The 12,928-nt window shown below is 40.6% G+C and overlaps 2 protein-coding genes across 5 annotated transcripts in view; one reads left to right on the plus strand and one right to left on the minus strand.

Moving 5' to 3' along the window:
- FNIP2 (folliculin interacting protein 2) overlaps window positions 1-1,708 on the minus strand; it is a 68,471-nt gene extending 66,763 nt beyond the window's left edge. Inside the window, exon 1 of one of the 4 annotated variants that reach the window (XM_089525596.1) lies at window positions 1,459-1,704. In XM_089525596.1, the coding sequence (XP_089381722.1) occupies window positions 1,459-1,562 (104 nt within the window). In that variant the 5' untranslated portion in view covers window positions 1,563-1,704. Of the gene's footprint in view, window positions 1-1,458 lie in introns of all 4 variants that reach the window. The other 3 variants (XM_089525595.1, XM_089525597.1, XM_089525598.1) reach the window with 3 other exon arrangements.
- Window positions 1,709-3,249: 1,541 nt separating this feature from the next.
- On the plus strand, window positions 3,250-12,923 carry PPID (peptidylprolyl isomerase D). Its single transcript, XM_089525602.1, has 10 exons — window positions 3,250-3,461; window positions 5,135-5,275; window positions 7,228-7,334; window positions 7,996-8,184; window positions 8,887-9,009; window positions 9,694-9,800; window positions 10,216-10,357; window positions 11,847-11,933; window positions 12,018-12,060; window positions 12,431-12,923. The coding sequence occupies exons 1-10, from the start codon at window positions 3,377-3,379 to the stop codon at window positions 12,517-12,519; spliced, it is 1,113 nt and encodes a 370-aa protein (XP_089381728.1). The 5' UTR covers window positions 3,250-3,376; the 3' UTR covers window positions 12,520-12,923.
- Window positions 12,924-12,928: the final 5 nt, after the last annotated feature.

A 12,928-nucleotide genomic window follows, 5' to 3' on the forward strand; every position in this document is an offset into this window, starting at 1 on the left:
AATATATATGGTACTTGGGAGGGAGCATATTCTGGCTATATGCTATATATGCTACGGCCAGCATTCTTGTTCCAGAAAGCACTAGCTGGCATCACACTCCTTGGAGATATTTGGGCTGGGATTAAGGGTTTGTTTGTACATATCACAAGGCAATCACAATCCGGTACACAAATCTGTAGACTATAGAAAGACATATTCTGCAGGGAACAAGAGTGTATTAATTTTTAAGCCATGTGGTTTCCAAAGAGCGTGGAGAAGCATACATGTTTTCACATGGTCTTGCACCATGTTTCAAAGTCCAATCGGAGGGGCGCTTTGAATCAGTCGCCCTTTCACGCCACACGATTATAGCATTACGATTCGGCATTCACTGCCTTGGTTCCGTCCCATGGAATCCTGGGATCTGCAGTTTAGGCAGAGACCCTTTGAATTCTCAGACAGCTCTAACACCTCACTAAACTACAGCATATTTCCATGACGGTGGAAGTGGAACTGTAATGCTAAAACTGTTTCTAGTACTACAGTCCATCACATCCCAATTCTTCCATTAAGAATTGTTGTTGACTTCTGGTTCCCATCATAGCTACACTGACCAGTTTGAGACCGCTTTAACTGCCTTGGCTCAATGCTAGGCCATAATGAGAATTGTAGTTTATTGTGGCACCAGGGCTCTCTGACAGAGAAGGCTAAATGTCTCACAAAACTACAGTTCCCAGAATTCCCTGAAATTGATCCAGGGAAGTTAAAGTGGGCTCATACTGGATTATTTTTGCAGTGTGTTTTGGACCTTAGAGGGATTAGAAATACAGATAATGCAGCTTGACACCACTTTAAACTGGCATGGCTCCACCATACAGAATCCTGGGGTTTGTAGTTTTGTGAAGCACTCTTTGGCAGAGAAGGCAACAGACCTTTGTAAAACTACAGATCCCAGGATTCCAGCGCTGAGGTTTTAAGGTTCAAGAATGCTTAAATGGAGCGTTGGTGCCAACTGACTGGTCTGTCAATGCCATCACAGATTGGATGCCTAAGGTCTACCTGCACTGCAGGAATAATCCAGTTTGAGATGAATATAAGTGCCATGGCTCCATGCTAGTACTTCAGAAACACAATCCATTTTGACACCATGGCTCCATGTTATGGAACCTTGGGATCTATAGTTTGTTGGTGTACCAGACTTCTCTGAGAGAGAAACCTAAGTCTGCCTCCTTTAGAAACACAATCCATTTTGACACCGTGGCTCCATGCTACAGAATCCTGGGATCTGTAGTTTGCTGTGGCAAACGACTACCAAAGCTGTCCGACAAGAGAAGTGCCCCACAGACCTACAAATCCCAGAAGCCCACAGCATTGAGCCAGGGCGGTTAAAGCGCTATCGAAGTGGAATACCTCTGCAGTGCGGATGCATCCCTACAGGAGGAGGAGCAGCACGCCTTTCGCAACACTCCCTTTCCTCACCTGAAGGCAGAGCATTCCCGGGGGGCTGAAGAGGAAGAAGAAGAAGGCGGGACGACGACGACGCCCCTTTTGTTGAAGAGCTTCTGGAGCAGAGTCGGGGCCATGCTTAGCAAAGCATAGAAGCGCGAAGGAGAACGAGGCGCTCTCTCTCTTTCTCTCTGAACTCAGGCAGCCTTGAATTGTGGCAACTGAGGCGCGCCTCATGAAAGCCCTCGCACCGCCCAGTCATATGACTGCCGCACGCACAGCTCCCCCGTGCGGCCGCCTCGACACGCGCAGCCTGCAAACTGACTCTAAATCTCAACTCCGCACTTATCGCGCATGCGCACCCCTAGTGCTTTGTCATTGGATACTCGGCCTGGGAGGGGGCGGGGTTTCGAGACACTTCACTCCGCGCGCCTCGCCGGCCCTTACCTCTCCTGAAGCCCCGCCCCCTTCCCCTCCCCTCTTTCGCTGCGCTCTTAAAGGGATACGTCACCATGGTAACCAAAGCTCCTCACAGCCAAGGATTATAATAATAATATATTATATTGCATTATTGTTATATTAATAGACATTATAATATATAATAATATCATAATATGGAGGCTGACCAGGCCTCCACAGGGATAGAAATCCAGTGTTTATGGCACTTTACATTCTTGTCCCCAAACGATGCCCTTTAAGAGAATTTTGGACTCCAGCTCCCAGATGCCTCAGCCATGTTGGTCAATAGCTTGGAATTCTGGGAGCTGGAGTCCCAAATCCCTTAAAGAGCACATTTTTGGGGATTTATGTTATATGTATCACACACTGTTTCCCAAACTTTGGTCCTCCAAGGTTTTGGGGCTTCAGCTCCCAAAAGCCCCCAGCTCGCCTACTCAACATTTAGGAATGCTGGGAGCTGAAGTCGAAAACATCCAGGGGACCAAGGCTTGGAAGACATAGCAAAATATGTAGGCCTACTATGACTAAAGCAGTGGTTCCCCAAAGTGTGCCCTTTAAGAGGTTTTGGACTTCGGCTGCCAGAAGCCTCGGCCATGTTGGCCAATAGTGGGGGAATTCTGGGAACTGTAGTATTAAATCTCTGAAAGGGCACAGTTTGGGGAACCACTCACTAACATTTTCCATTTCCCCCCTCCTGTTTGGTTTGTAACACCTTTGCTTGATGAAGAAGCCAGTAGAGCCTCAAAAGCTTGCAAGACATACACTCATCCCTCCCCATTTGCTGGGGTTAAGGGCACAGGACCCATGTGGATTTGGAAAAACGGCAAATAACAAAAGGTTTTTGCCTGAGAGAACACCTCTCTAGGAATCTCTAGGTCCTCCAGTGCAACATTGACCATAGAACTGCACTGGAGGAGCTACAAATGCCTAATGCAGTGTTCTCTCTAGGAATCTCTAAGGTCCTTCTATGTGGCTTTTGGTTAAAGCGGACCATAGAGTTGCACCAGAGGACCTAGATATTCCTAGACAGAACATACTAATCAAATCGTGAATAATCAAATCTGTAAATATGAAAGCCGCAAATATGGAGGGATGAGTGTATGTATATATACACACACACACACACACACACACACACACACCATTCAAACCCCTCTCTGAGGGAAACCTGCCAAGAAAACCCTCACGAGAGGTCATAAATAAACACTGACGATTAATTAAACAATAAAAACGATGTATTGTCAACATTCGTGTTTTGTTTTTTAATCATGATCAAATCATTAGAATTTCTTTTCTAATAATTTTGTCACTGTGGGGGGCGGGGAGGGCGGCGGCTTAAGCCGGGGAGCGAGCGGGGGAGGCCCGCCTCAGAACTACGCGAGGCGGGGCGAGAAGGCCGGGCCTACAACTCCACCCCAAGGCCCAGCCTTCTCCGCCTCACTCGAAGCGGCAGGATTGGAGTTGCTTCTTCCTGGGCCGAAGCTGAGGAAAGATGGCTGAGGCGGCCCCGCTTTCCAAACCCTCTCAGACCAGCAACCCTCGGGTCTTTTTCGACGTGGATATTGAGGGAGAACGAGGTGGGGAGATGGCGGGCGGGAGGCCTCCTGGCCAAGGAGGGAAGCCATGAGGGGCCGGCGGCTCTTGCTTATATTCCCCAGCCCTTTGGGTTGAGGCATGAGGGACGACACGTGTGAAACGTCTGACGCGTGTCAGACTTCTCCAAACGGGAGACGCCTTTTGGGGGGAGGCTGGGAGGAAGCCTACTTTGTGCGGGTGGCCTCCCCACCACCAGCAAAGGAGGACAAGGCTAATAATGGATGGCACGCATGACTGAAGGACAGCTTTATTTATAAACAAACACCACTCGTAGAAATGTGACCCAGATGTAAGGCAATCCAAGGCTGATAATGGAGCAGGGCAGGACCAAATAATAATAATAATAATCTTATTGGAACCCGCCTTAATCCAACTGGAGATATAAATGTAATAATAATAATTGTTGTTGTTATTATTATTATTATTATTGGAAGCTGAGGCTGCGAGAGTGTGCCTTGTCAAGGTCACCCAGTGGGTTTCCATTGTTGTTGTCTGCCTTCAACTCACTTCTGACTTATGGCGACCTTAAGGCGAACCTATCACGGCTTTCTTTTTTGGCAAGTTCACCATTGCCATCCTCTAAGGCTGAGAGAGTGTGACTTGTCCAGGGTCATCTAGTGGGTTTCAAATTGGGATTTGAACCCTAGTCGTCAGAGTCTAATGCTCAGACTTTCACACCAGAATGGTCTCCCACTGTATCCGCTCTGCAAAAATAACCCAGGTTGATGCCACTAACTGCTATGGCTCAGTACTATGGAATTCTGGGAATTATACTTGGGGCGCCAAAGCTTTCTGATGGAGAAGCTAAGCGTCTCGCAAAACTATAATTCCCAGAATTCCATAGTACTGAGCCAGGGCAGTGGTGTCAACCTGGATTATTTCGGCAGCCTAAAATCCTACATTGAGATCTTGCCACATTGCAGAATATAAATGCAGTTTGACACTGCTTTAACTGTGATGGCTCCATCAATTTATTTGTTTATTGTACATTATTTATATGCTGCCTTCGCAGACAGGAGGCTGCCAGAGCAACAAATTAAAAACATTTACAGAAAGTTTTAAAACCAATTGAAAATCACCACATACAAAACGGATTAAAAACCATACAGAAATCATATTGAGTGGGCTGTAGCACCAGGATGCACTGACAGAGAAGGCTGAAAAGCTCACAAAATGACAAATCCCAGGATTCCATAGCATTGAGCCATGGAAGTTAAAGCGGTGTCAGACTGCATTGCTTCTGTAGTGTAAATGCAGCCTCGATAGCCGCTTAGAAGGTGCAGCATAAAAGAAGGGTATAGAACATAGGAGAAGCTTTTATAACTTGTTTTGGTTGAGTGTAAACTAGCCCTTGAGCTGTGGGGAAGAAGAAAAGTGCTGAGCTTCTGTTAATGGGGTCTAATTTTTGAAGGGAAAACTCTAAAACCCTTGTATATACATGTACACTTTTCTTGCCTACACTACAGAACGTAGCTGGAGTTTTTGGTTGCTAAGTGGGAAACTTGGGTTCAAACTCCATTCATAGCAGCTACTCTGAATTTTATGATGATATAGTAGATGAATTCACTACATAAACATGCTTAACTATTTGGAGAAATGACAAGATACTAATATGATAAAGTAGATACAGCTATAGCTCTTTCTTTCTTTCCAGCTGGCCGGATTGTGTTGGAATTATTCGCAGATATTGTACCTAAAACCGCTGAAAACTTTCGTGCACTGTGTACCGGAGAAAAAGGTATTGGACCCACAACTGGAAAGCCTCTTCATTATAAAGGATGCCCCTTCCATAGAAGTAAGTCTGTATTGTTTTTGTTTCTTGGGCTTGTTAAAGTACTTCATGGGAAAAGTAAAGATTATTCTTGCTTTCATTTATTTCTGATTAAAAAATGGTTTCCAAGTCTTTAGGTTTAAAGAAAGCTCCTGAGGTGTATAATTTATAAACGAAGCAGTAAAAGAGTGACAAATAATAATAAGAACAAGCACCCTAAGAACAATATCATCAAACATATCTAAAGCCTGATTTGTATCTTACTGTACTTGTTTACATAAAAATGCATTTCTGATTGTATACTTACACACAGGTCACCTTAGGCAGGGATTTAACCGAGTTTAGTGAGACTTATTTCCAGGTAAGAGTGTGTAGCACTGCATCCCTAATCTCCCTTCATCTTCTAGGACTGTAATTAGTCTGTATTGTAAATGCTGATTTATTATGGTGAGCCATCCATGGACCCTTACAGTAGCTTACAAGATAGGAACCTATAAAATGTAAGTGTCAATAATCGTAAAAGCATACAATTTAAAGTAGCAACATCAGCAGTAGTAGAAGAAGGAGGAGATAAAAAACCTAAATAGCAGAATAAAAAGCCAGTCACTACAAATGATTTTAAAGTCAAGGAATGAAGGCTTTTAGGGCATGGATGGCCACATTTCAGAGGCTTAGGAGCAGCATGGTCAAAGCTCCCTTCAGCAATATGTTAATACACCTCATTTGTTATTAATTTTAACTCAAAAAGACCCCTCACAAACTATCTGATGTGGAGAACAGGCCATCCCTACCCACTCCCTGCTCCAGTATACCAGAGACCAGTTGTGCCCATTGGCTTTGTAAAGAATTACTTTGTTCTTTCCTGGAAGTTCTTCTGGGAATGGCACAGATCCACAGACTACTACCGAGTAGTGTTGCTCTAGGGGATTTGGGGGATAATTTCAGTGCTCCCCATCTTTAACTCCTTTAGGGGATCAGGAGTGGGCCAAAAGCGACTGGTAGTCACTTGCTCAATCTGCTTACCAGAGATCCATTTCAGGATCTTTGTGTCAATGAAAATTTGTAAAATACATCTTTTAATAACTTAAAAATTAAATTTTGATTATATTTGGCAGAATATTTTTTTATATATTTCTTAATAATAGATTGACAGAATTATTTTTGAGTTTAATTGGCAACTGTTTCCAGACGGAATGGGTTTGTGGGTTAGGGAATGTCTTCTTTTATTCAGGGTGGCATCCTGTTAGTGACGTCCAACAGATAAGTTTCCCTTATATGAGATCCACCAAGGTCCTTTAAGGATCTCAGTGCTGCTGTAATATTTCACATCACGCTATGGCAACACAACCAGGTGCTTCTGCAATCCTGCCTGCTCACCACGAAGCACAGAATGGCTGTGTGGAGCAGCTTCAGAGGCTTTTCAATAAGTCAAAAAGCATATGGCTCAGCCTAGCATGTATCTGCTGCTACACTATGCAAAGCCGTACAGGACTGCAGCCTCTGTATTCCTTCTGAAGTGCAGAAAATAGGTTACAATCCAAATATGTCCCAGAGGACTCTGTCCACACATTGCCTTCTCAGCAGTGCACTGAGTTAGTCTGGAGAATGGGAAATCCTTGTGTATTTTCTTCTGGAGCTCCTCTCGGTAAACTTGTATAAGGGCCTCTCTGCATGCCATTTCTATGTGCAAAAAGGGGAGGAAAGAATGCAAAAAAGGCATTCTTTGAGTCCAAAGGGATCACACAAAGACCATTACCTGAAGTAACTGAAATAATTATCATAAAAAATGCATGTGTGTTTTCTTTGTAACTTCAGCAATTTAGTTGAGAATGTACTGACCATTTCTAGAGAGCAGAAAATGTCTGTATGCAGCTTTATGTTACTAAAGGATTCATAACTCCTTTATTGCATGGTCAGATTGGGTGGCACATTGAAATGTTCTATAGCTAATGCCACTTTTTGTGTGGAATTTGTAGTTATCAAGAAATTTATGATCCAGGGTGGAGACTTCTCACATCAAAACGGAACTGGTGGAGAAAGTATATATGGAGAAAAATTTGAAGATGAAAACTTTCACTATAAGGTAATGGGTGAGAGTTAAAATTGTCACTATTATTTTATTTCCAACATAGCAACATATAGCTTTTCCATTTAAGCATGGATCTGTATAACATAAAAGACAGTTGTGGCTGAAGTCTGAATGTATAAATGTTAAATTTCAGCTACAGTACTTTAATCTGAATTTCATTTTAGTTTGAGGTTTTATGAGGAAAATTGTTAAACACTAATAAGATGCTTTTTCAACCACCCACCCTGCCTACATCTGAAATATCTCAAGATTAGACTTTTACTACTGTAGTGCAGGTAGTGGTGGCAGGATGAAAAAAGCCACAAGTTCTATGGCCGCAGACAAACTGCTTGCATTGGAGAAACGGGCTGATTGAAGCCAGGTTTTGCCTTTTTTCACAATACGGGGAAGACAACAGGATACTAGCTTTCATATTTATTCTTAATATTTATTGACAAGTTCCTTTAAATATTAGTTTTTGTGCCCTCTGCTTAAGAAAGACTCTTTTTCTTAAGATCCTTTTTGATAATACATAGATTGTAATTATGGAAGCCTTGGCCACCTTATACATATTATAAACTGTCATGTACATGTTCTCTTTTATTTCTTCACAGGATTTTAATTCCTAGCATTTAGTTATTTTAATGAGAATTAACATTGGTATCTTCTTATACAGCATGATCAGCCAGGTTTACTCAGTATGGCGAATGCAGGACAAAATACCAACGGGTCCCAGTTCTTCATCACAACTGTGCCAACTCCCCACCTTGATGGGAAACATGTGGTCTTTGGTCAGGTGATCAAAGGCATGGGTGTTGTAAAGCTACTAGAAAATGTTGAAGTGAAAGGAGAAGAACCTAGCAAGGTAAAATAGGGTCACCATTATTACAAATCTTGAAATTACACAAATATTCTTTAAAATTACTGTAAATGTTGCGGCCCACAAAAAGAATCTATTCTATTTCAGTCACTTACTGAGCAGCAGTGGGTGGGTGGGATTAGGCTAGGACCTCTAGCCTTGTAGTAAATATTATAATTAAGTAGTAATAATCCACCCTGTATGCTCAGATCCTCTGGCAGATATTTACTTCAGTCAGCCAGGACTAGGTTGGCAACTGGCAGCCAGAGGGCTTTCTCTTCAGCAGCCCCTCTAGACTGTGGAGCAAGCTGCCGGAAGAGATTAAACAGCTGAATATACTGTCCGACTTTAAAACAGCATCAAGACCAGTCTCTTCTGGCACTCTTATCTAGATAATTTTAAACTGAATTAAGATGTTGAATTTTAAATGTAGATAGTTTTAAAAGGTGTATGTCTTATTTGTCCTTTTAAACTGTTGCATGTTTTCATTAATGTGGTTTGATGTTATTAGTTGTGATCTGTTGTTGTTTCCTGCCTTGATCCATGAAAAGAGGTGGCTAAGAAATAAGAACAAGAATAATTTTCAACCTATGGCCCTATCATGGGATTTTTTTAACAAGATTTGTTCAGAGGTGATTTGCCTTTGCCTTTCTCTGAGGCTGAGAATGATTCTTTCAACTACATTACTTACACCTTTTTTTTGGGCAGTTATGTATCATAGCAGAGTGTGGAGAGCTAAAAGAAGGTGACAACTGGGGAATCTCCCCCATGGATGGTTCTGGAGATACTCATACAGACTTCCCTGAAGATGCTGACATTGATTTAAAGGAAGTATGTATCCTAATTTTTTCCATGTGCTAACATTAATAAGCATGTTTTAAAACTACATTTTCCAACATACAGTGTGCATTTCTGCCACTTTGGGAAAAATTTCTTAGTGATGCAGTACATGGTGAAAAGATTGAAGATGAATGTTTGCTAGCAGCAGAACAAATAAAAAGTAGTGTTCCTTCACAGAACCTGTAATTGTGGAACCTGGCCCTACAAGATGCTGTTGTGGTCACTACCTTAATATCTTTATTCCTTCCCCTTTATATAAATGTCTGTCAATTTAAACATGTCTACCTATATAGCAGACTCAGTGTTCTTTGCCTATGACGGACTTATTTTTCACTACACATTTACTTCAAATCTTACACTAGCATTTCAACCAACAGTATTTGAAGACAAATTTCCAAATTGGCTTATTGGAAATATTTTTTGCAGGTCTTCTTAAAAGCCCTTTTCTCCAAGTACAAAATTTTAAGAATTCAATAAAGTTTCCTTATTTTTATAGTTTTTTGTGCGTTTTTCGGGCTATGACGCTATGTTCTAGAAGAGTTTATTCCTGATGTTTCGCCAGCAGCTGTGGCTGGCATCTTCAGGAATAAACTCTTCTAGAACAAGGCCTCACAAAAACCTATGGATGCCGGCTGTGAAAGCCTTTGACTTCACACTTTCCTTATTTTGTTGCAGGTTGACAAGATTGTGTCTATAGCTGAAGATGTAAAAAATATAGGTAACACTTTCTTCAAATCTCAGAATTGGGCAATGGCAGTCAAGAAATATACCAAATCTTTAAGGTAATGTTACATACTATTCTATCAAAATTTCGTTGTGCTTACTTCAGTATAATCAGTTATACTGATTACACAAATGCATTAAAATGCTTGAATGAGATGTGAACACACACACATTAGCAAGATATTTTTGAACTCCCAACAGAGGCTTTCTTGATTTTATTTTTGCTTAACATGCTTTTGCTTAAATAGAGACCATCTATTTAATACAGAAAAAGTACCAGAAGCAGAAATCTGGATCCAACATTAATTGGTTGGACTATTGAACTAAATAGGTGCTAGGTTCTACTACTTTAGACAGGATCCAGCCCATATTGTTAACATGTAAGAATAATATTAACCTGCTCCAGTTCACTCACTCTTAATTCAGTGTTGTAAACTAGATGCATAACTATACCAACAAATTGCTTTTGTGCAGGTATGTGGAAGCTTCTAAAGCTGTAGCAAAGGAGACAGATGCAGCAAAACTGAACACTGCAGCATTGACCTGTTACCTTAACATTGCTGCATGCAAACTGAAATTATCAGAATGGCAAGATGCAACTGAAAATTGTACTGAGGTAAATATTCTGTGTCCCCCTCCTCTCACTGAATCAATTGATTTAAAAAACCTTTTGTGGTGATGTATGATTATGTATTTAACAGACTTTGTTTTTTCTACATTCTTCTATGGATCTGGCAGCATATGCGGGCTCTGAAATTTTAGACGGAGCCAACAAGATTCAAGTATTAATATTATCTGTTTATTTTATTTATATGCCACCTTTCTCCCAAATGGGACCCAAGGCAGCTCACAGATAAAATTAGTTTTTAAATTATCAATACAATTTTAAGAACAATTCATATAATTTCATTTAAGCAGTATAAAATTATGTTTAAAAATACAGAGTTTAAAAACATAAATAAACACAGGAGTCACCCCAATAAGAAGCCTCCCTGAGAGTGATTACATATTAAAAGCCTATTTAAAGAAAAAATGTCTTTGCATACCAGTGAAAGGAAAGCAGGGGTGGGGCCAGCCTTGTCTCCTGGGGAAGGTGAGAAATGCCAGAGGATGGGAGCAGCCATCTAGAAGGCTCTTCCTCGTGTCCTCACAAAACAACCCTGTGATGGTGGTGAGATGGTGACTGAGAGAAAACCCTCCCCTCTTGATCTGAAAGTTTTGGCACGTTTGTATTTGGTTGTGTGTGTGTATGTGTGTGTTATGGTCCTTCAGATAGTCTTTACCCAAGCTGTATAGGGCTTTATACAGTATGTCATGACCAGCACTTTGAATTGTGCATGAAAAGGAACTGGTATCCAGTGAAGCTATTTTAACAAGGCAGTTATATGCTTTCGCTTTGAAACAGACAGTTGGGTGATCATATGCATTTTTCCTTTAGTCTTTTAGCTTTCTGCTTCTTAACCAGACCCTGCCAAAGTTTCTCTCTTAAGCCTGCTTTACCTATAGCTTATACCACATTCCACACATACTCTCTCATGTGTGTGCGCATCTACCATCTTCAGGTGTAGTGTGGGCTGAATGTTACTGGGCCACAAAGTATTGATATTCTGATGTGCCATAAGTGAGATGATGCATGGTGTAAGTGTTTAAACATGATGAGTAAGGAATATTTATGCAGATTCATCAGTCATACTGTGTCATGTGGAAAGCAAGCTTCAATAGCAGGAAACTGATTATATAGCCACAAGAGGTCAGTAATCTGTTAAGCCCCTTTTCAGGTCTATTACAAATTGACTGACTGTGATGAAGTGGCTAGTGAAATTAATAGATGCAGAATATTTATAATGGATTATAGGGGAAAATGACAGCCAGTTGTATTTTCTAATACTTAAACATGCAGGGACATTCTGCTGGTATAATCAAGTGTTATTTAGACAACACTGATAAAGAAAAATAGCCCTGCTGGAAATAATCTTTAGCAGAGATGTATAAATTACCAATTCATACAGAATATCGCAGATCAGGTCTTAAAGGTGAAATTACAGAAACTGTTTCCAGTAAACTGAAGTTTGAGTGGGATTATAACTTTCCTAATTATTTTATAGGCTCTGGCAATAGATCCTGCAAATACCAAAGCACTTTATAGAAGGGCTCAAGCCTGGGAAGCAACAAAAGACTATGATCAGGCATTGGTAAATACCTATATTAGTTTTGACTAATACATATCAAGCATGCATGTACCATTTTGCTCATGACTTTTTTCTCCCCCTCTGAAGGCTGATCTTCACAAGGCTCAAGGGATAGCACCTCAAGATAAAGGTAAAATGTCTGATTAATCCCTAACAACATATGCCAAGTTACTCATGAGCTACCTTAGTTCCAAGGAAAACTAAAAAAATTTCTGTGATTTAAAGCAAGATAGTTGATATCTAAATGTTTTTTAAAAATACGTTACCAGTGAGGTGGGCATGAACTAGCTAGTTTGGAATATGAATACTGAAATGCCATATTTAGAATTTTGGGGTCATCTTATTCCTAAATTGGGCCTAATTTTGGCCTAGAGAAAATAATGATGTGTGTAATTTATGGAAAAAGATTTGGCATTCCAATTAGCTTACCAATTTTGTGTGGAAGTTTTGTATACAAGTGAAGTGTCTAACCAGGTGCACTTTTTTCTTTACCTCTACAGCTATCCACATGGAAGTACAGAAAGTAAAGCAGAAGATAAAGAATGAAAAGGAAAAAGAGAAGGCAGCTTATGCAAAAATGTTTGCTTGAGTCAAAAGTGTTCTCCTTCCTTAACTTGTGCACTGATAAAAAGGCAGAATTAGTATGAGTAGCAGTGACAGCATGCTTCTTGCTGTCATTTATACTGATGCTGTTTCATATGTTTACATCTTTGTTTCTTCTTTTAAAGGATAACAGATTATTTCAAGTGTCTTTCACCAATGAGATCAAGTACTTAGGCACTAACATTTATTGTACTTTAAACAAAAAATAGTGAAAAGAAAAACTGTTAAGTAAAATTCTGAATGATCAAGTGCAAAGAATTTGGACTAAATTCAGCAACATACCTAAAGTGTAAGTTTGGCAAGTTATTTCATACCACCTGTAACTTTCATTACTGCAGATTCAAATGCTGTTAAAAGTGGTGTAGAAGAAATAAACTCTGTTCACAAGCATTGTA

Source organism: Sceloporus occidentalis, unplaced genomic scaffold, assembly GCF_023333645.1.
Source record: "Sceloporus occidentalis isolate IW3139 unplaced genomic scaffold, rSceOcc1.0.p SCAF_5, whole genome shotgun sequence".
In the NCBI taxonomy this organism is placed as follows: Eukaryota; Metazoa; Chordata; class Lepidosauria; order Squamata; family Phrynosomatidae; genus Sceloporus; species Sceloporus occidentalis.

Excerpts from the sequence above, each read along its gene's own strand:
- PPID (XM_089525602.1), top strand. The coding sequence starts at position 3,377 with ATGGCTGAGGCGGCCCCGCTTTCCAAACCCTCTCAGACCAGCAACCCT. Across the intron at positions 3,462-5,134 it reads GGATATTGAGGGAGAACGAG|CTGGCCGGATTGTGTTGGAA; the intron begins GTGGGGAGATGG and ends CTTTCTTTCCAG. Across the intron at positions 12,061-12,430 it reads GATAGCACCTCAAGATAAAG|CTATCCACATGGAAGTACAG; the intron begins GTAAAATGTCTG and ends TTACCTCTACAG.